The sequence below is a fragment of the Rhagoletis zephyria genome, unplaced genomic scaffold (genome assembly GCF_001687245.7).
Source record: "Rhagoletis zephyria isolate East Lansing unplaced genomic scaffold, Rhagoletis_zephyria_1.1 Rzeph_scaffold_00418, whole genome shotgun sequence".
NCBI classification, from domain to species: Eukaryota; Metazoa; Arthropoda; class Insecta; order Diptera; family Tephritidae; genus Rhagoletis; species Rhagoletis zephyria.
The window spans coordinates 161,339-185,855 of record NW_016157502.1 but is presented as its reverse complement, the minus strand read 5'-3'; the positions used below and the strand labels follow the sequence as shown (position 1 = coordinate 185,855).

General features: G+C 34.8%; 1 protein-coding gene across 1 annotated transcript in view; it reads right to left on the bottom strand.

Annotated features, from left to right (window-relative positions):
- Positions 1-14,396: 14,396 nt before the first annotated feature.
- The window catches only part of LOC108359599 (asparagine synthetase domain-containing protein CG17486-like), a 116,699-nt gene continuing 106,578 nt past the window's right edge, over positions 14,397-24,517 (bottom strand). Inside the window, exons 5-6 of the mRNA XM_017611519.1 lie at positions 14,657-14,758; positions 14,397-14,584 (exon numbers count right to left, since the gene is read on the bottom strand). Coding sequence (XP_017467008.1) covers positions 14,576-14,584; positions 14,657-14,758 — 111 coding nt within the window. The 3' untranslated portion in view covers positions 14,397-14,575. The remainder of the gene's footprint in view (positions 14,585-14,656; positions 14,759-24,517) is intronic.

Below are 24,517 nucleotides of genomic sequence, written 5' to 3'. Positions count from 1 at the left end.
TAGTAACCTGGCCTTGATAAAATACCACTTCTCATTACTGTAGCAAATGCCTCAAGAGAGCTTTAGATTACAAGGCCGAACCTGGCTCTCCCTTTTCCATTTAATGAAATTTATTCTGTCAGTACGGCACTTATAAAATAAATCTCCATAACAAATTTAAAATACTTCGAGAGATTTTCTATCCTTCCAGAGATATGTATTAAGAAGTTTTTAGTATGTATGGGAGGCGACATGCCTCCTTTTTTAATAACTCACATTTTTTTCATAGCAATTGATACATTTTGCATACACAACTCCATACCAAGTTCCAGTATTCTTCCACAAACACTTCCAGAGATATGTGGCAAGAAAAAGTAAATTTGTACTGGAAGTGCCACGCCCCCTTTTCCATGCTTGATCTCTCTGCAAAATCACAGCGTATAATGACAATAAAGTGAAAAGCAAGCAAAAAAACATTAGATACTATGCAAGAGTCAGTGATGTAGTGAAATATGTGCTAACCACTCTACCCAACATTTTTTTAAACGTTGATAAGGAAAATTAAAAGCGGCTATGAGCGCTTTCCCAAAATTTGCTTGCACCACATTCATTTTAGTTTTTTCCATGAATTTAGAATTGATTTTACATATCCCAGTACCAAGTCCCAGTACTCTACCTTGAACACTTTAGGGCCGGTTGTTCAATGTCTGATTAGCGCAAATCGGAGGTAGAAGCTCCGGTTAAGCACAACTACTGCTTTATTGATCACATGTTACATGCATGATGTTGAAATCGTCGATAGTGTAGTGGTAGTGATAACCAGACATTGAACAACCGGCCCTTAGAGATAAGCAGTATAAAACAGTAAGTTTGTACGGAAGGAACCCTTCCTCATACGCAATTTTTCGAGAATTAATTGTAAAACATCCGGTCACAGTCCTGCAAACACCCAGAATGAGCAAGAAGTCTGATGGGAGTTGCCACACCACCTTTTCCAATAACTCTCATTTTCTCCATGAGTATGGTATTAGTTTCACATACATACATACATATGTATTTCCATACCAAGCTTGAGTGCTTTTCCCAAACATTTGAAGAGATATGCAATATGAAACTTTCAGCCAGTATGGGAGGTGCTGTGCCTCTTTTCCAAAAAGGTCCATTTTTCTCCGTCAATATGAACATGATTACACACAGTGTTGGCAAACTGTTAATCTGATTAACGATTAAAAATTAACGATTAAAATGTTAATCGCGTTTGACGATTAAAATTAATTAGTCGTAATCAACTGTACGATTAATGATAACATTTTTTTAATCGTTACTCGCTGGCTGCGATCACGTTTAATTAATTTAAAACATTAATCGTTAATCCAATTAAAAATAAAATCTGATTAATTTGTCTAGTTTGTCCGATTTGAAACCAAACACCAGTTATAGTAATTATTTTGTGTTTTGCGTTTATAAAAAGCACATAATATAAAAAAAATTATAATTATTGTTATTAGTAATACATAAACCGGGAACTTTTACAAACGTTTGTTGGTATATATCTTAATGAAAATGCACACCAAATTGCTTAGATTGATGAGGAAGCCCGACTTAGCCATACCGGATTTACTTGCTTTGTTTGCACAGGAAAATTCCAGCATAAACTAATTAATCACCAAACCTATTTGATCAAATTAAGAGTTAATGATTAAAAATTAATTTTTTTAATCGCGGTTACGATTAACTGTTCAGTCAGATTAAAATTAATCATGATTAACTGTAATCAGATTGAATTTAATCGAATTTACTAATTGATTAAAAAATCAATCGACTAATGCCAACATTGATTTCACATACATATCTCTATACCACATTCCAGTTCTCTCCCACAAATACTTCCAGAGATATGTATGTAATATGAAAATTCCAATTTGTATGGGAGGGGCCTGAGTATCGGAATTACTTTCAGTCTAAGACCATCCTTGCGAAATACGTAGTAAGTGTACCAAATTTCGTTCTGATCGGGAAACCGGTTAAGAATGTGGCCTATTTTTCAATCCAGGTCATAAACCATCTGTGAGCAAAATTTCATTTTCAAACAGGTGGCAATTCTTAAAAAAGTACCCTATTTTCCAATCTAGATCATAAGCTATCTGTGTGCAAACTTTCATGCAAATCAGGTCAGTCATTTCCGCGTATTAGTTTAATTAAACTTTTCTAATAGGTGGCAACTCTTAAAATGGTAGCCTGTTTTCCAACATAGGTCATAAGATATCTCTGTGCGAAATTTCATGCAAATCCGTTAAGACGTTTCCGCGTATTAATATAACTAAACTTTGTTAGCAGGTGGCAACTCTTAAAAAAGTAGCCTATTTTCCAACCTAGCTCATAAGATATCTGTGTGAAAACTTCCATGCAAATTAGTTCACCAATTTCCGCGTATTAATTAAATTAAACATTTCTTACAGGTGGCAACTCTTAAAAAAGTAGCCTAGTTTCCAACCTAGATTGTAAGCTATCCGTGTGCAAAATTTCATGCAAATCCGTTCAGTCGTTTCCGCGTATTAATTTAATTAAACTTTTTTAACAGGTGGCAACTCTTAAGAAAATTAGCCTATTTTCCAATCTAGGACATAAACTATATGTGTGCAAATTTTCATGCAAATCCGTTCAGTCGTTCCCGCATATTAAATAAATTGAACTTTTTTAACAGGTGGCAACTCTTAAAAAGGAACAGCCTATTAACCAATCTGGCTCATAAGCTATCTGCGTACAAAATTTCATGCAAATCCGTTCAGTCGTTTCCGCGTGATGATTTCCCAAACATACAAACTTTCACATTTATAATATTAGTAAGAGTAAGATAGTAAGATATATGAATGTATTTCATTTTTTTCAGCCTTAAAAGGATTTACTTTTCAAAAATGCAAATAAAAATTTATTTCTTTGGTTTGTAAAATTTGTCTATATATAAAAGAATTTGTGATGACCTGAATTGTAAATCTAATAAAAAAAATTGGTTATTTTTCCTTACATTTGGTAACTTTTTCGTCTAATCTTGGTTAGAAAGTTTTTAGAGCGGCGGTAACACTGCAGATGACACACGCGCTAGCGAGAATAACACCAATCCGCCGAACGTCGACACTCTCAGTTGGATATACCTGCTAAAGAAGAAGCTAATAGAAGAGTGCAAACTATATCGACCTGCGCAACGCGTTTAGCGCATATGTAAAAGCGAAGCGCAACTGCAAATCAACAGAAATTTACTCAGAGGCCTCGAAGAGGAGATTAAATCTAAAGAGAGAAGGCCCTTGAAGCCGGCCATATCCCCTCCATCCAGATTGACAACTCAAGCCCACAACCAGAAGATACGGGGCGTGTAACACCAAGACGCAATGAGATGAGCGACGCTGAACTAATGAATACTGTTCGTCGCTGGGACGTGCATTTTTCAGGAGACGACGCACTTCTCCCAACCCTACCAGATGTTCTACGCGGGAAAGCCCTTTGATGGTATCGCGTAAGAAAACCGCATATCCACTCATGGGCTGCATTCCGTGCCGAAGTGAAGGGTTTCTTAGTGCCAAGGCCGCATATGAGTCAGCTGGAAGATGCCATCTGACAACAAAAGCAACAGAGCAGAGAGAAAGCTGAAGATAACATCCTGGCACTGCAAACCCTGATACGCCAACACCCAACTATGTGCAAAGAAGACCACCTTCAACGCATCTATCATGGCATATGCGTGGAGTACCGCCTCTTTGTTAAGCGAAGTGAGTGCAGGACAACTGAAGAGCTGAACTCACCGATGAATTTGAGCTCCTGAAGAGCGAAGAGGCCAGGAAAAATAGACAGACGGCACACAGCCTACGGACACCGGCGCCCTGGTCACTTATGTCGACGAATCTGTGGACCTTAGCTTTCACAAATTGGGCAAATATGGGAACATTTTACTTTCTCTTAAAACAAAACCACTTGTTTAAATCCTTTTTGGGTACTCACAATGTTTTAAAATTTGCCGTTTCTCAAGTCCGGCTTCTATATTTTTTTATCTTTACTTTTGTTTCCATTTTGACTAATTCTGATAACAGTTTATTTGTTTATTTTAAACTCATCACACGTCACTTTAACGGAAACACTAACCTACACCAACATACTGGTAAGTCAAAGAAAGGCAAAAAATTCAAATTTTGTGTGTGTGCATGCTTTTATAAAGGTTACAATGTTTTGCTTTAGAGACTTGCATTAATCAAAGAATTGCACGTATTGAGGGTTGTGGTTACCGTGTACGCACTGTAAATATTTTTCATCGGATAAACAGAAATTAAGTTACGAACAATTATAAAGCTGAACCTATGAAAAGCGCCCTTTTAGACCTTAAGTCCAAATTTGAGGGGGTATTCAAAATTCTAAGTATGTATATTTTTTGTGCTTCAATAGATCTATAACTAGCAGTCACACAGTATTATAATCCCGACGAAATCCTTGACGGTGGTACGGAGAGGAGAACGGTACATGTCGGTAGGAAGTTTAGTTTGCGTTAAAGTCTAACACTGACGGAGTTAGGCTTTCGATGCTTCCTGCTCGTAGAATAAACATGCGCAGTAAAAAGTTAACTATTCAAATCGACGAATAGGTTTATATCATATTTTTTTGTTAATATCTGTTTATGTGTTTTTGTACAACATACCTCTATTGGCTACAATAATTTTAAGCTATAATAAAAAAATGTTTAGTAAGTAAGTTATTAATTTTGAATTTTTTTTTATAGGAGTGCCCGCCGAAATTTCTTTCTGGCCACGCCCATGTTGTCTATCGTATGAAAATTTATAATAGAAGTGATAATCTCTATTTAAAACAAGTAAGAAAGTCTAAGTTCGGGCGGAGCCGAACATTAAATACCCGGCGCAAGTATTAAATGTATGTTTTTTCCGAAAGATACCGCTACATGGTAAGCCGGGGTGTATCAATTTTGAGTAAATTAGCGTCCTTAAATTTCGAAATATTTCTGAAATTTACCGTTATATGAAAATCAGCCGCAATTTTAGTCCGATTTCAATAATTTTCAACTTTGCTTTTATGTGGCAAGCACATTAACCATACCGAGTTTGGTACATAATGGTACTACGGTTACCGAGATACATATATCTGATGATAAGTAGGCGGTGCCACGCCCATTTTCCAAAATTTCACGTAAACGTATTTCTTGGTAAAGAATTGTTGCAAGCATCAATTTTGAATAAATTAGCTTTAATATTTACTGATTTATCGAAGATTTCCTATTTCTCTAAATTACCGTTATATGGGATGTGGGCGTGTTTATTGTCCGATTTTAAAAATTGCAGGGGTTACCAAGATATACACATGTAACCATAAGTGGGCGTGGCTACGCCCATTTGCCAAAATTTTATAATATTCTTATTTTTCGTCAAAAAAATATTGGAAATATCAATTTTGAGTGAATAAACTTAAGTAGTTACTAAAATATCGCAGTTTTCGTACTTCTGAAAATTACCGTTATATGGGAGGTAGGCGTGGTTGTATGATTGTGCCCATTTTCAATACCATCCGTCCTACGCCCGAAAAAAGTGCACTTACCAAGTTTCGTTAAGATATTTCAATTTTTACCCGAGTTATCGTGTGCACAGCGGGACAGACGGACGGACAGACAGTCACCGCTTAATCGATTTCTCTTTTCATTCTGATCATTTATGTATACATTTTTCGTATATCTATCTCGATTCGTTTTGCCTGTTACAAACAACCGTTATGTGAACAAAGTTATAATATCCTCGTGCACAAGTGCGCTCGGGTATAAAAATAATCAATTACAGCAATGTAAGATTATAAAATTAGGTACCTACATTTTCCCTATATAAACACCATTTGCGCATGCACTTAACATGAAAATAACAAAATGCGCGAAATTTTAAAGTTTTTCGAAACCCGTTCCATTTTCACAAAGTGAGACCATCATATTTGGATTCAGCGGAAAATTCTAGATAAGTTTGATGTATCAAACGCCGTGGTTATGAGAATTTTAAAAAATTTCAAGATAAGATAATAAAACAGAAAAATTTTACCAATTTTGGCTATACAAAAACCACTTGCACATGTACTAAACATAAAAATAACAAAAACGAGCGGTACAGCCGCATCAAGTTAAAGATACGGGCTATCCGTAAGTTTCATATTTATATCTAGCAGGCAACACGTTCATTTCGTAACCTGAATATTGCGAATTTTGAAAATTTCGCAACTTCAAGCAAAGTTTTTTTTATAAGGAGTGAGCTGGTCGGGTCGACTCGTAGCTGTGTTTCGTCTATGATACGCACATTTAATTCCTGAGTAACATAAGCTGCTTACCCTAAACCGTTATACGCTAGAGTCAATTAAAGTTCACAAAAAATAAGTAAAAAATACTTAATTTTAAGACGCTGCCATTATTCAGAGGTATTGTTTTACATATACGATTTTCTTTGCTTGTATCAAAACTGTCATCTTTTGCCTTCAAGATGCCGCCTCAAGTGAGTAGATATCTGAAAAAGAAAACACTTTAGAGCTAAATTTGTTAAAGCTTAAAAATCTCGATTTTTAAAGCTTTGGATTCGGACAGGCGAAAACGAGCGTTTATAAGAATTTAAATTAGCGTAAATTCTGTTCTTTGGGACCCTAAAGAAGAGTTCCTCAAAGTTACAGCAAAATCTAAAATGGGGTTGTATTTGCAGACGTTTCCATATGTAATGACTCTTAAGAGATTTCACCGACCTAAAGATGTTTAGATCGCCGAAACAACACCCCTTGGTCGGGTAAACACGGGTCATTCCGGGACGTAGAATCGGCTCTCATGGGAATGCAATGTTTTGGCAGTTTGTTTTTATTCTCCAATTTAGTTTTGTTTTATTTTACTTACAATGTTGCTAAGTGTTTAGCCGAGCTGTTCTTCCAGTTTGTGGCATGCATCTTGATATTGTTACACAAATCCAGGAACCGAAGAAGCTTTTTCACGGTGTTTGCCATTGCCTGCCGAGGGGAGAACGGTGTTAGAAAAAACAACTGCGACTCTGTAATACCTGGGTTCGATTCCTGGTCCGAAAAACATCATTCTTGATTTCCACACCTAAATCGAAATTGGTATGAAAAACGCAGTAAAACCAGTAAAAATCAGTACATTTTCTACTACTATAAAATGCGTGACCGCAAAAAGGACACCGAAAAAGCGACGTCAAGCTATTGAAATCGCATTTTACCATGCGTTAAATTCTAAGAAGGTCCGGCTCTTCCAAAAAGTAAAATTAGTGAGGAGCATTTAACAATAAAAATGATCAAAATCGGTTAAGATTTGAAGGCTAAGCAGATTTTTTAACTCAAGCTGCTTTTCTACTCTGCGTCGGTGCGGTGATCTCGCAAAGATCCTAGCGATTTACAATGGAAAGCTCCACCTTCATATCGTGATTTATAGTTGCCCTTAGCAGCTGTCGTAGTATTAATTCATACCCATTCCCAGAAGGACAACGAAGAATTAATTTTTAAGGGCTATCACTGAACCCGTCGTAGTCCGAATTTTCGTGAAATCTACGAAGATTCTACAATGAATCCGAATAGCTACGAACGAAGCATAGACTTTGAGTGCATAGCAGGGATGAAAAAGTAGGTACAATTGTTCCTTTTTCCGACGTTTGATTACAAAGGTACATTAGGTACAGTCAGTAGATTTTAGGTACAATTATTATTATTGACCCATATTCGCTTTTTAATTTCTGGAAATATATTTAAAATGCTTTCGAAGTTATTTACGGCAATTTGATTATTTTCTCTAGACTTGTTTCACCTATTAAAAGGAATCGGATAAATAAGCAGACTTTTCGTGTTGTTGCTGGATAAAGAAGTATACTTCGCAAAGTGAGTTTTTTGTCTTTTTCGCCAATATTTTTCAGTAGTCAAAATTAGACAAAAACAACGCTTCTCCGATTCCCATTAGACTATAGTCTATAAATATAGGCTCAGTTAAAAAAAACCCTAATTATGTTTAAAGTACATCCATCCTTTTTATTCATGTTTTAAATAAAATTTATAATAAAACTACAAATGAATAATGTAACTTTTTTTAGGTACAATCTGTCTCATTTAGGTACATTTATTTTATGATATTAGGTACAATCTGAAATTTCAATTTTTCATCCCTGGTGCATAGGCTCGTAGTAGAGGGCTGCAGGAATTCATTCAAACTTCTAGCCACGCAGAGTACAGTAGATTTCATTATTTTCCTTCACATACAAAACACTCAGCCTTTGGAATTTTGTAAGTTATGAATATGAGTAGTCCACCTGCAAACAGCGTTATGTGATTTTATAATAGAAAGCCAAAAATTTGAAAAAACGACTACGACAACAAGTAACATTTAAATTGAATCTTTTTTATTATTACCTGAAAATTTGGATAAATAAGAGCCTTATAAAATTATAACATAACATACCATGACATAAGATAACATTAACAGTCTATACGACCTAAAGCAGTTTTCTAGGTTCATCAGATGATACTTTTGAAAGTTTATAAATCAGTATGATAGCGACTTTTGGAAGAAGAGTTAAAATTGTATGCTATTTTTTCAGAATATAAAAAGATTTTGCACTGTATTGTTAGTGGACATGAAACTACTTTAAATACTGGTACATAATCCACCAAAAACTAAAAATCGAAAAAATTTTACATAGCGCACTTTGCAAGTGGACTACTCATATACACTTTGTTTTAAATTTTCTACCTTCAAATGGAAGAATATGAATGAATGAATTAAAAACATTCAAATCATTCGAACTCATTCCAATAATAGTTTTTTTCTGCAAACAAGTTTGTTCATATTGTAATAGGACAGCAATACATACATACACATATGTCTCTAAAGAGACTATTCCGAGATTACTCTCAATCGGGTACAATTGGGCATTAATTAGTCGCAACTAGTCTCATACGGGTACTAATGGAGGTCAATTAGTCTCGACTCATCCCTTATGGGTATAATTGGAGATCAATTAGTCCCCAACTCATCTCTAACGGGTACTATTAACGATTTAATGATATGTACGCACTCAGCCAATGAAATTTCATGTGCGGCGTTGGCACACAGAGAGAGTATTCGCCTAATAAAACTGAGCGCTCCGGTTCGAATCTCAGCTGGCGCAAATTTTTATTTTTATTTTTTAAAAGTTAATAGTCGCTTTTTATACCCGTTCGGGTATAAAGGTGAACAATTAGTCTCTTCATAGGACATGCTCGAACAAAAGCGATCAGTTCATTCCAGTGGTATTAGTCGCATGCTCCTTTGCGATTGCTCCCGGAGTCATCCCGGATTAGTCCCATTTTTTGCAGGGATGTTTGTACATACATATGTATGTGTGTTTATGTATATAACCCAGCCAGCAAGAAAACGTACATTTTACGAACATCATGTTTTACGAGGGATTCTCGATCGGCGAAAAGTTAGAGAAAGGCTCGAAAACGATAAAACAATAAAAAAGTAAAAGAAAGAGGCTTTTAGTAATTTGTCGACACAAGAAAAAATATTCATTCTGTTGGAAATTTTTCTTGAACCACAATATTTTATAATATATTATATTCGCATACGAATGCTTTTTCGATACGTTTACGATTGTTCGTAGGCGCTCGACAATTTCAAGCGAAAAAGTACTCGAAAACGAATCGTAAACGGCTATCATAAACGACTTTTTAGCCAGTTTTTCTTCGAAAAAATATCCAGTTACGAGCTCGTTTACAATGATTGTGCTGGTTGGGCATACATATGTACATAGAAAAAATATTTTTGGATATTCATAAAAAAAAATTTTAATGTACTTCAATTCAATTTAATTTCACTTTGTGTGAATATTGTAATGTCGACACATATATCACAACATGTATTCACTCAAATTCAAAAAAACGTTAAGCCAAAATCATTCATTCGTTTTGTATATGAATAATTCATAAGCCGTTTTGAATGAATTCATGCAGCCCTCTAGTTCGTAGCAGTTCGGATTCAGTGATCGCATTTTCGACATTGTATTAAAATCGGACTACGATTGTTTCAGCGATAGCCCAGAATATGTTTGTCTTTGTTCAGACCAATTTTTTTTTTCAATTTCATGTAGAATTTAAACATTTTTATTGAGGTAAAGCATCGACCTAAGATGTCACAATCTAGGTTTTATTTTGCTACAAGTATACGGATCGATCAGTCGCGTTTAGTTTTTTATTAGCTATTTTGGAACCAAACTGAATTGCTCGCTTTTTTAACTTAGATACATCTTTTAAGCCTAATTGAAACCCAAATAGTCGCAAAAATAGCTTATCTCCAATGCCTTCTTTCAAAAGAAAACAACAAAGTTGGGAAGGTGACAAAGAACGAACATATTGGGCTAATTTCTCTTCAATAAAAGGTGCTCTTAATGTTTTACCGTTGTCGGCTACAACTCTATCGTCTCGACCTAAGTTACGAGCCCATATTCGATTCCAGTCTTTCTCCAATTCTCTATGAAGGTTCATAAGCTTTTCATCTTCATTCCCCTCAAAACGACAAAATGCATTTCTGTGCCTCGTATACCCTCCGAAAAGCTCGTCAGCACCACTCCCCACAACAACAACCTGGAAATATAAATAAATTAAAAACGTATGTTTGTATATTAAATACGTTTATATAAAGGTCCTATATTATAAATTTTAATTTTACGTGTCATTGTCGTCAATTCTCCTGTATTTTTTTTACTATGATCAAACAATGGCTTCAGAAAAAGTACAAAATTAAAAACATTCCAGCTTCACAGACTGCACTGTAACTTGTAGAGGAGCTATCGCCCAAAAAGGGGGATATCCCGAGAGTAGTAATATGGCTATACACTGCCATGGTCAGATCTAGAGATGGGCGCGGGATATCGAAACCTGCGGGACCCACGGTACTGATTTCAAAATGCCTGGGATGGGCGGTATCGGGAAGGTCTTCAAAAATTTTGCGGGCAGAAAATCTTTAAAAACGTTTTATGAAATAAACACTTTTTATGTTTTATTGACACGAACACGAACAGCGAAGCAAAAAAAAAAACATTGGAAGATGCCAGTTTTTTTATTATTTAAAATTAATTTCAGAGGATGTTAATTAATCTCAGTAATAGCTTTCAAGATCCACGGGACCCACCCTACAATTCTGTAAAACGTCGGGATGGGCGGTTTCGAGACTTAAAAATTTTATTTCGGGATGGGAGGAATCGGAACTGAAATTTTTGTCCCGTGCCCATCTCTAGTTAGATCCATATTCCTCTATGTTGTATTGGAATGGTGGCCACTAAAGAAGAAATCAGATAAATATCATAAGTTACAAAAAGTGTAGAGGACGGCTTGCACAACACCTACTGAAGCAATGCACGGTTCTAACCATCCTGTCGATGATGATAGTGCTCACTCTTGATAAAGGGTATAGCATAAATATACCAAGCAGAGAATCAAAGCAGAGAAGCAACTTGGGCTACTGGCAGGACATATCTTGATAGGCAGACATACAGAACGCCTGCGATACAACAATGACGAACAATTTACATGCATCTCTAGTTGTTTTCAGGAAAAACTTTCTCACAAACATTTTTTTAATTTGAAAACAAGAGTGAAGGAAAGTATAAAAGTATTCTAGAGACCTATACCCTTTCGACGAAGCTCGTTACTCGTCTCACACAGGAGATACGACTCCCTGGGACGATTTTCCGCGTTCATATATGTAAGTATATTTTCAAATTATTTTTACATTTGTAAAAAAATTCGTTAAAAAATTAGTGGTTTTCGATGAGTTATAGAACAATTTCTTCTACATATCTCCTTCAGTAGATTTAGTAACATCGTGAACCTTATTTTTTGGCCTAAGAAAAATTCTAAATTGTAATATATATAATGAATACGCTCTGGTTGAGAGGGTTTATGCTTTAAGAAATTTAAAAGTGTTTGGATTTTATACTCCACTGAGCACAAGGCGTCAGCTTGCTCTACTAATAATTATGCCGCAAATCACATACGCTGAGGTAGCTTACAGCAAGCTTGGCAGCAACTCGATGCGCAAGGTTGATATTTTGTTTAATAATGTAACCCGTTATGTGTATGGTCTCACAAGGTTCGAGCATATATCGCCGTGGAAGTGTAGCCTCTTGGGTTGTGAAATATCAGAATATATGAAAGCCGGAAACTGTGAGTTTCTATCAGGGTTGTTGCGAATATTCACATTCGAATTCGCAACCGCGGAACTTCCGCATAAATTTTAACATTCGCATTCGCAATAATCAATGCGGAGCTTTTGCCAATGCGAATATTGTGCAAGTGCACTGATAAAACGTATATCTGGCAAACAAAAAAATTTTGCCATTTTTTGCTACGTTAAGACTGTCCGCTACGTCGACCTTCTTTCGCAATTTAAAGTCAAAGAGTAAGATAATAGTAGGTATTTCCAGCGGAAATGTTCAACGGCTGGCTATAAAGAGAGTCGAGTTGAGCGTTAAAAGATTACCTTTAATTAGGTAAGAATTAGGTAACTATCGAATATTAAGTATTTGTCAAAGGTCTGTTGAAAAAATTGGACGCATCGCTAGTTTTTTTCAACTTTTTCTTAGAAAAGTGCAATTATTTTTTTCTCACAAAACTTATTATTCTTAAGTTCTGTGTTTCCTTTTATTAGCCTTTCAGCTCGAAAACAAAAAATTTTATTTTAATTTTGCGTAAATTGTAAAAATTAGCACGCATCGAAGTAAAGATGGAATTATATGTAAATAAGTCAACAGCCAAGTTCACAAATTAAATAAGAATTAATTCAAGGTGAATTTTATATCTATTGAGGAGTGGGACTTGGCATGTAATATATCTATTAATACAAAAAGCCGTAACTAACTAAAAATCCAAAATAAACTTTTTTTGATTATGATGCATTTCCTCGAATCATAAGACCCCCACATCGTTTTAGGCTATACAAAAATTTAGTTAGTTGTGTTTTCTGCATTTCAGCGACAATGTGAAATAGTATTAACGATACTTATGTTGAAAATTTTCGTTCGCCTCAAAAAATATATCAAAACATATTGAGCGCATGGAATGGAACAAACGGAAAACGGATAAATAGGGCTTATGGTACCGACAGCGGTGAGTAATTAATTGTGACTGCCTGCAACTAGGAAAAGCCGAGTTCAGCTAACTAATAAGAAAAAATTAATTACAAGGTATTCATTACAGGAGAACCTTTCCAAGAAGTCACCCGGGAACTAGGCAAATCTGAGACCTTTATCGTCCGTGATTCCATAATAAAAATTATTATAAAAACGCGGCACCTTTTTAACAAAAGAACAAGGCTGCTGGCAGCCACGACTTTCAAAACAGAATTCTCTTCGAAATTTTCATTCCTAGAAAATAACAATTTATTTGCCATATTCACCTATTCACAACCTCGCTATAGGCGCACATTTTTCAAACCAGTCACAGAAGACAGGATTAAAAATGAATTACAAAAACTAAAATCGAAAAACGCTGATGACGTAACAGGTTTTCCTAATTCGGAAACAACCAAAAGAATTGGTGCTCCAAATTGGAACATAAAGGTGTTTAAACAACGATCTTGTCATGATGCTAGATTGTGAAGATTAAAGTCAGGAGGATACATCCGACATTTGCAACCCCGATGCAATTGACAAAAAGAAATTGTTGCACCGCAATAAAAAAGGAAATATTACTGAAGTCCTCTCAACTGGTGCATCGTCAATCGAAAAGAATTTACAATTTTGTCAAGTTTCAAGTTTTTCAAGTTTGTCGCCTCGAGCGAGTAGTTATTTAGTGGCGCAGGTTTGGTTTTTACCCGTTAGGAAATAAACTGTAATCCGATAAGTTAGCAAAATTACTCTTTNACCACCCGTTAGGAAATAAACTGTAATCCGATAAGTTAGCAAAATTACTCTTTCTTAAATACCATGGTGAAACGAATACGGAAGGTGGCGCTGATTGTGATACCGCTAACTCTCTCTTGAAAATTTTGAGAGAATTATGACTTCACAGGAGATTTTGTGTATTGCCTGTGTAACATACATACGCATATACACATGCAAAACATATACATACTGATAGATCTCTCTCAGCTCTCTCCGCCGGCAAATATCCGATAACGTCATATTCACGTTACTCTCCCGAATTTCACATCAATCAGCGCAATCTTGTATTCTATCGGTCTTGCTTAAATACATTGTTCCAATTTTTTAATTGAAGTACTAAATAAAAAAATATTATTGAAAATTAATAACTTTTCCATTTTTTATTTACCTAAATCCCCTAATGTACTCACCAAAATTATTTCTTAAAAATATTTGACATCCGCATTCGCATCCGCGGATGTTAGCTTTTAAACATCCGCATCCGCATTCGCATCCGCAACATCCCTACTTTCTATATAGACTGGTTGTTATGGAATCTCCAGGGTACCTTTTTAATAAGTTAATATTTACTAGGTCTACACGGGTAACACATCTAATTGTCCCTCACTTTAGTAAGTTAGCAGCAGAGAGACTGTTTTTCGTCAACGATATACGTTTGTGGAATTCTATCCCTGCTGGTGTAAGAAGTAGTCAAAAAATATTTTCACATATAAATATAATCTCAATCAAAGCTCGTTTTTAATCACCCCGTTTACACAGGCAAATCTCAGATTACACAGGGCAACACTGATTTCGTTTCCTAAAATGTAAAGTTGTTGTTGATAGACTTGTTTGTGCTGATTGCGAATCTGTAAGTATAAAGTTTCCATCAGCTTTAGATTTTGAGAAAAACGTGGTCAAAGTATCATAAAATCGCGTTTTTTGCAATATTTGAGAAGCTCAAGCAAAAAAAAAAAAAAACAAAAGGTGATAGTACCTTCTACTTGGGCTTAAATTAAAGCTAGAACTCTCCGCTACTATCCCTGAAAATAAAATTCATTCACCTTGACTTGGTGGTCACTTATAGTCATTTATTGAACAATAACAAAATACTGGAGTATTGTGCTATTGGAAGAAGGAAAATTGTGCCAAAATCCGATTTTGCAGTTCAATAAATGACTATAAGTGACTTTAGGGTCAAGGTCCAGGGATTGTAGTTGAAAGTTCAAGCCTTAATTTAAGCCTAAGTGGAAGATTCTACCTCCTATTGTTTAATTGCGGTAGGTACTCAAACTTCGCCAAAATCAGTTTTTGCTATTCAACAAATGACTACAAGTGACCATCAAGTCAAGGTGCACGAATGGTATTTCCAGGAATAGTTGTCGAGAGTTCTAGCTTTAATTTAAGCCCAAGTGGAAGGTTCTATACCCTTTTGTTTTTTTGCTAGAGCTTCTCAAATATTTCACTATTTTAATTAATCGAGCGAGGAGATCGTTTAGATGCAATTAATCTGAAGCAATTGATTTTTTAAACAAAACTTAAATTAACTCGTATGTCTGCATTCCGTAAGAAGAAACCCCATTCCGAATTTTATCGCATAACTGTCATAAAACCTATGCTGAAAATGTATGTACATATGAACATAAATTTATTACTTTACTCAGCATTAATAATCAGGGCTATCACGGAATCCATCGTAGAAAATCTACGAATTCAAATGCCCGCTACGAATACGAAAAAATTGCTATCACTGAATCCGAGTGAACTCGAAAATATCGTTGCCAGCTTCGAATGCTGATTCGAAATCAGTTAGTGCAAAGGAAACAACAGACATTTATGTATGTCATTTTGCTCACGCTGGCCAATCAGGCGCAATGGCCGAGTGTGCAAAGTACTAGACTGCCAATTGAGAGGGCTGAGTTCGAGTCCGATTCGTGGGGCAGTGGAGACTTTTTTCTTTTTTTATCTAGTTTTTGTTTATTTTATATTTTATTTGTTTATTTTAAATATAATTTTTTTTTAAATACATTTTTATGATATTAAAGTAATTAGGTTTATTCCCTAATAAATTGTTGCTAAACTATTATTTCCTCGATTAATGCAAGATATTAATTCATTAAATAGCGTCTAGCAGATGAATGCGTGTATGTACATATGTATGTATGTATAGCAATGGTATTTTACGTCTACGTTTACACAAATATATGGAATTATATCAAACTATTACAAATTTGGAGTACAATAAATATTTAATATTAAAAATAATGCAGCCTTCTTCCACAATTTTTAAGATTGAGTGATTCTAAATTTTGTTCCGACAGCATAATCTCGTCGTAGAGTATCTGTACGAATCTTCATTACGAACGGATTCAATGAAGGCTCTCTACGAATTTCGAATTTACGTTCGTAGCCATTCGGATTCTATGATAGCACTTTCGTAGATTTCACGAAAATCGAAGCTACGATGGATTCTGTGATAGCCCTGAATAATCCCAACGTTTTTTACCCTCCATTTCCGCCCATCCGCACGAGGGGCGCAGTCCGCATGACGTACGGAACCAGTATTTTCAATTTTTGCGCCGAGCCACGATAGGCAGGAGTTTGTTAAGTGTTGAGATCTAAAACTGTTCAGCTAGAACTAAATTCATCAGCCGATTTTATGTCTTTATGTTAATGATTCATTTATTGAGAGAAGATAAATAGTATCGCTCTCTTATTCAAAATTAGTTTTACATGCTTTCAGAAATAGGGGACAAAAGTGTCTTGATACCCGGGAGGGAACATTAAGGCTAACTTCACCCAGAAGATGCGGACTTGAAATTGAGCCTGTTAGTAATTTAACTGTAAAAATTGTACCAAGCATTTGCCTGCGACTGGAAAGTGTAAGAAGATTAATAAGTTTTAATCGGCTCGTATAAGGCGGAAGGTTATATTGAGAATCCCAACGCAAATTTCTTAAAGCAAAAAGTAGGAATTATTTTTGAATTGATTCTATCTTGTCTAAGTAAATTTGATACCTTGCATTCCAAACCATCGAACCGTATTCCAGAATTGGTCTAACTAATGTTGTAAACAGGGTTTTAGTGATATAAGGGTCACAAAATTCTTTTGACCATCGTTTCACAAATGCAAGTACGCCTTTAGCCTTGTTTACTGTCACGTTAATGTGAAGATTAAAATTAAGCTTAGGATCCATTGTGATACCAAGGTTCACAAAATTGTATACCTGTTCCACGTTATGGTTACCTATTGTATAAGAAGAGGGATGGATGAACAGCTCTTCGCGAGAAGCACATTATTTTACATTTCTTAAGATTTTGAGGCATACGATTTGCTTTACACCAGTAAGCAATGCTGTTTAAGTCTGATCGTAGCAAAGACCTTTCGTTAATTGAAACGTACGATTTATAAAGCTTTACATCATCTGCATACATTAAAATTTTGGAAAATTGTATACCTGTAGAAATATCGTTTATAAAAAGCAAGAACAGAACTGGGCCTAGGTGGCTATCTTGAGGGACTTTTGAAGTAACATCAGTGACGTCAGAGATAGTATTTTTAAACATTACCCTTTGTGATCTATCATAGAGGTATGAAGAGATTCAACGTAGAAAATTAGGTGGAAGACCAAGAAGATTAAGTTTATAGATGAGCAACGAGTGGCACACTTTGTCAAATGCTTTACTGAAGTCAGTATATATAACATCAACAGTTTTGCTTTCACTAAATGCTTTTGAGATATAGGATGTTAATTCAAGTAAATTTGTAGAAGTTGATTTGCCTTGCAAAATCCATGTTGACTATATGAAACGCTAGAAGAGATAGAATGCGTCAACCGATTTGTTATAATTGCTTCAAATAATTTAGGAATTGCAGAAAGCTTAGCTGGTCCCCGGTAGTTCTCCACTGAAGATCTGCTACCGCTTTTATGTAACGGGGTTGAGAACATATACGCTAACTCTTTAAGAGACAAATAAAATAACGCTGTTAACGGCTCATAGAGATAATCAGCACAATTTATAAGAATACAAGTAGGGATCTGGTCAGGACCATAACTGAAGGACTGCTTTAAGGATTTCAGATAAACTAATACATCATCGGGAGATATTACCGGGATATTTATTGAGTTCATTGCACATAGTTTAAAAGGATAGTCAATAGGGGTATTCTCCAAATCTTGCAAAGCCATTGCACGTACCACGGATTGCACGGATTGCATAAATTGCAAACACACAACAAGAAAATTCATGGGAAACAACATTTCCTATCGCTGCAAAATATGCAACGTCGAAACCCATGTATATATTTTGCAAAATAGCATAGCAAGATAATAGCGACCCTGTGCTAGTTGTTTTGTTGTTGGAATTGCTACATATTTCTCTCATTCCTCTCATCTCGCTCACTTAATTTTTTTTTGCTGTCTCTTGTTATTGTATTTGATACATAATTTCGCTGCTTGCTCCCCATGCATGCTACCACTTTGCAATGGGGTGTTCTCGTACTCTTCGAAATTTGGAATAGTATTTTTGCATTTCGTGCAATCCGTGCATCGTGCAAGACTTCGAGAATACCCCTAATGTTAGCATGTGAGTTAATGGAATAATTGGATTTAAAAAACTGAGCGAACATGTTAGAAATTGTTTGATTATCACCAGAGACGGTATTTTGATACTTCATGGCGGAAGGAAACCCACGTACATTTCGCTTGGAGTTTACGAAGTCATAAAACGATTTGGGGTTATATATTATACGCCGTTTGATTTTACAGAAGTAAGCTTTATAACACTTTTTGTTTAATTCAAAAAACTTATGACGCAAAAGTGAGTATTTTACATAGTATGAGTGTAAACCGGTTTTTTTTTGTGTAATCTAAAATAACGCAACTTTCTGTTTTTCAAATTTCTCAGTTCTTTAGTGAACCATAACTGTGTTTGTTCTTCAGAAACATACATGCGTTTAGGCACATGCTTTTCAAATAATTTATGTAAAGTAAAGTTAAAAAGTGCAACGCTTTGTTCAATATTTTCTTTATATGCAGGCCACGACAATTTAGACAGTTCTTTGTTAAGCTTTTTAAAGTTAGCTTTCGAAAAATCAAAGCGAATATTTTGTTCGTATGCTTGGGTACTACAATTTTGACCATTAATTATAACTTCGTAAGATACCTCCATAGCAGGATGGTATACATCTTCGGGCAAAACTAGTGGATCACACTTATTTACAACGGACTTAGATGCATAATCAACATAAACAAGATCTAATACTTTACCAAACTTATTGTGAAGTACATTAACCTGAGTTAGGCAGAGTTCAGCCATCTCCTCTAAAAATACGTTGTTGCACGCACTAGACGTGAAAGGTACGATATCATTGTCAATGATGTTCCATGATATGCTTGGTAAATTAAAATCACCCAACACAATCATTGAATCAGAGGGTTTAGTCAGTAAATTAACTGATTTCAGTAAAGAGATGAGTCGTGAATACACCAATGTGTCAGATCGGGGAGGGATATAGCACAGAGCTAAGTAAATGGACCCTTTTCCAGCCTGTACACGAATGCATTTGAATTCTACTGAATCAATGTGGAAGACTAACTTCTTCAGATGGTATTGAAGAGTCTACGCGAAGAGTACGCCACCTCTGATTCTGTCCTCCCTATCTTGTCTATAGATATGATAATTATTTGGAAGAATCTCTGAATTGAAAATGTGACGTTTCAGCCAAGTTTCAGTAAAAGAAAGAATATTATAATTACATTCAAGGCCTTTGAGGTATAAGTTCGTTCATTTAGTATTTAAGCCTCTTACATTTTGGTAATAAATACTTAAAGCAGATTTAATAATTAGTTTTTTGATTCAGTGTTATGACGGGGAATATTAGCTAAGTTTTTTCATTTTTTGGGCCTATATTCGAATTCACGAACGAAAGCTTCGGGGGGCCAAAAAGAACTACTAAGCAGCGCATTAAAATTATCTAAATTTACGTAAATTTTAAATGAAGTAATATTTCTTTCGTATTTAAAATTAAATTTTCTGATGCTTAAGTCGACAGTTGTAATTTTTGATGAGATATAAAGCTTTATATCGTCTTCGGTAGTGTCTCTCGAAAATCTACAGACAAATATTGACTTCTTTGGCGGAACCACAACTAGTTTCCTTGTAAAAGCTCTATTCTCTCCCCTACATTTGGTTTTTTAGGCGAGACTTCCTTGAGCTGCCTGTATGCCATATTTTAGGCTGTCGATGCTCTTTTTAAATCGGCATCGATCAATACTTGAAAGTATCGAGATGACCAAATTAATACACTTGCCACCAATCCGTTGTAAAACAATTTGCGCTGCCTATTTCACAAATTTGCGGCGTCACTTTTAAAACATACGAGTAGTTCGTATGAGTTTCATATTTTTTATGAGACTTTACTTCTCGAAAAACTGGACTGGCAATACTGGAAACATGCGTTCGTTTAAAAACTCCAGTAAAACCAACCAACAGCAAAATTCCGGCGAAATGTCAACAGTTCTCTCACAAAAGAAAAATATCCAAAACAGTACGCGAACAGAAAATTTGCAGAAACTTGGAATTTAGACGAACAGCTGATATAATTTTTGTTTACATTCAAAATGTGTAAAATTTAAAACGTACGAAAACTCATTACAAAGTGGTATCCTGACACAGTTTCTTGATTAAACAAATAACTACTTACTTCTTACAAGTTTAATTAGTCGCATTTTGCCATTTTTAACTTCCAAACCATCAAATTCAATTTTGTGATTTGCGTAAATTCAAACCAGCTATTTTTGATCAGCTGTTTTCCTGTTGGCAAATTGCTGTTGGCAAAAATTTTTCCAGCAGAAACCAGCAGCTTCCCCTCAAAATGAAATGTCACTTTGCTCTCTTAATTTCCCCTCCTTTGCAAGTTTTTTGCGTACGCGAACGCAAAACCTGAAAGTTTTGGTTAAAAATGAACAATTAACAGCTACGCGAACGCAACTAATTTTTAACTCGGTCATTGGCATTTTGGAGAAAAACAATTTGAACAAATAAGTTTCTGGATTTTGTGCAGACAATACCAATGCCAATTTCGGTGTTAAAAAGGCAAAGGATAAATTATGTTTTTCATAAGTTGCATAATAGACTTAATCAGAAAATAATTGGAGCTGGCTGCGCAGCCCATGTAGTTCACAACCCAATTCAAACCTCTGCGGACTTGTTGCCCGTGGATATAGAAAGTATCACTATCAAAATTTATGGACATTTTTACATTTACACTGTGAGGGTTGAACATTTTAAAGAATTTTGCGACTTTGTAAACGTCGAATATAAAAAAATACTGAGCTTATCCAAAACACGCTGGTTAGCTTTATTACCTGCAGTAGTACGAATTTTGGAAGTACTTGATCCTTTACGATCTTACTTTTTATCACAAGAAAAGTGCCCGAAATCAGTGGAGAGGGTTTTTAGAGATTACTGTTCAAGAATATGGTTGGAGTTCATGCACAATCAAGCATTTTTGTTTCACAGTGTAGTAAAATTTATTGAAACCAACACAATTTAAATAATCGAAGTGGCGAACTAGCTCAAAAATTTAAAATTTCAATGCCAGGAAAGACTTGATAACTGTTATTTACCAACACGTGTTCGCGAACCACGAACCAACGGGCAGATTTTGTAAAATATGTCAAAACATTTTATAAAAGTTGCTTAGCTAACCTGAACGACTGGACTAAGCAATATGATGAAGTTCAAAACTTTAATTGGATAATATTGAAAAGAAAGCTCTTGTGGAAGGATGTCCAAAAATCTCTGGAACACATTAGTGCACATTTTTCTGATCACAAAATTTCCGAAGCGAAAATCTACAGAGATGAGGTGGTTGGGAGTATTTGCCCATTTTAAATCTAATGACCAGGGCCGAAAAGTTTAAGCTTTTGCTTGGAATTGCTTATTTTGGTTATTCAGGGTTTCCAAGCTTAATTTTAACGATTACACTTATTTTGCTTATTTCAATGTACAGTGAGTCAATAAAGTTTAGGTACAGCGCATTTTTTACAATACGGACAACTATTTTTCAAATATTTTATTTTTCGATAATTTTTTATAAAAATATGGTTAATTCTACAACAATAACCCAAAAATCAAAGTTCCAAACCCTGTGCAAAATTAAAGAAAATTCTGCAAAATTTCATTCAAATATTGCACTTTTTATTTACGCTCTCTAGAAAAAAGTTGAGTTTGCATTTTTTTACCCCATTCAATTTTAGTATAACAAAGTGCAAGTTTGAGGTAGCTAGGACTTACCATTGATTTTTAGCAATTTTGTTTGTTGAAGGTGTCGCTCATTTTCTCCATATAAAATAATGTCTGATAATTTTTTTAATATGGAAAAAATGTGCGACACCTTCAACAAAACAATTTCCCAAAAATCAATGGTAAGTCTTAGCTTCCTCATACTTGCACTTTATTATACCAAAATTGAATGGGCTAAAAAACTGCATACTCGTTCCGAATTTCAACAACCAAAAATTTTGCAAAATTCGCAATAATTCGCACACAAGAACCAACATAAAAAAACTGATAGTATATCGGTAATCAGCATCTTAAATATACCCCAAAACGATCCGTTAACAATTTTGTCCACCTAGGTTCTAGACGACACACTGTGCAATGGTTCGTCTCTACGGGAAGGCAATGGTGTTATTGAAGAGATTAAAAATAATTTATTTCAAATGGAGAATAACGAATATTTAAAAAAATTAAAACGACCAGCGCAGATCTCTATTATCTGAGAATATCTAGCAACACTTGTGTGTCCATTGTAATTTTTCAATCCTTGTAATAAACTGAATAAAAAACCAAAACATTAAACTGTTTAAATCGTTTATAACAACTCCTGAAGTAACATCAATGACGTCAGAAATAGTATTTTTAAATATTACCCTTTGTGATCTATCATAGAGGTATGAAGAGATCCAACGTAGAAAATTTGGTTGAAGACCAAGAATATCAAGTTTATAGATGAGCAACGAGTGGCACACTTTGTCAAATGCTTTACTGAAGTCAGTATATATAACATCAACAGTTTTGCTTTCACTAAATGCTTTTGAGATATAGGATGTTAATTCAAGTAAATTTGTCGAAGTTGATTTGCCTTGCAAAATCCATGTTGACTATATGAAACGCTAGAAGAGATAGAATGCGTCAACCGATTTGTTATAATTGCTTCAAATAATTTAGGAATTGCAGAAAGCTTAGCTATTCCCCGGTAGTTCTCCACTGAAGATCTGCTACCGCTTTTATGTAACGGGGTTATGAACGATTCCTTCCATATAGTTGGAAAAACCCCCTCTTTAAGAGACAAATTAAATAACGCTGTTAACGGCTCATAGAGATAATCAGCACAATTTATAAGAATACAAGTAGGGATCTGGTCAGGACCATAACTAAAATACTGCTTTAAGGACTTCAGGTAAAATAACACATCATCGGGAGATATTATTGGGGTATATATTGAGTTAATTGAACTAATAGCGTTTTCTTTTCTCGAAAAAAGGCTGCACTTATTCTGCCTTGTGTTAGCGCTGTCACATTTTCATGTTCTTTTCTCAGCCCTTTCACAAGGCGTCGTGTTCTTTTCTCAACAGGTTGCGCTCTGATTCGGCGAAAGTGCTGCCTTTTCTGCCCTCAAATAAATGTGAGGGCGAGAGTTGCATGGTTGATTTTTAATTTAATCTTGTAAAAATGCCAGGGACCGAAAATAACAGTTATTTTTAAAATTTTAAATCAAAAAGTCAGGTGGATATAATTTTTCTATCAGATATTTGAATACAGCGTATTGATGCTGTTATGCTAAGGAATAATAAACTTAAAAGACTTTAATTTTTTTGACTTTTATGAAAAAGCCACTTTATAAAAATTATTTTTTGACCGATTTTTTTTTTTGGTCAAAAATAAAAGTTAAAATTTGACTTTTATTTTTTAAGTCAAAAATAAAAGTTAAATTTTGACTTTTATTTTTTAAGTCAAAAATAAAAGTTAAAATCTGACTTATTTTTTCGGTCAAAAATAAAAGTTAAAATTTGACTATTATTTTATAAGTAAAAAATATAAGTTAAAATTTGACTTTTAATTTTTAAGTCAAAAATTAAAGTTACAATTTGACTTTTATTTTTTAAGTCAGAAATAAAAGTTAAAATTTGAATTTTGTTCCTATTGAAAGCAGATGTTAAAAAAGTTAAATAAAATTTTAATTAAATATTAACACAGTTTTTATTTTTAGAATTATAAGTACATGTTGTATTTGTATTAGAAAGTTAAGGAGTTGGTGTTTTGGATATTTTGCTCTGAAAATACGAATTACATTTAATTTCCTTTATTTCAATATTAAATTGTTCACTCTTTCATTGCAATGACTCAGAATTCAATTTCACCATTAATATAGCAGCCAAGTTCTGTTCAGACAAATTGTAGCGCAAGTCGCTGAGAACAATCTTAAGTGCTGAAAACGCGCGTTCTATACTAACTTGTGTCGCAGGTACTTGATGAATAATACATGCCAAGTCCTTTAGACGGGGATATACAAATTTTTTGTTTTCCCAATATTCCATAAGGTCGACATCAACGTCAATA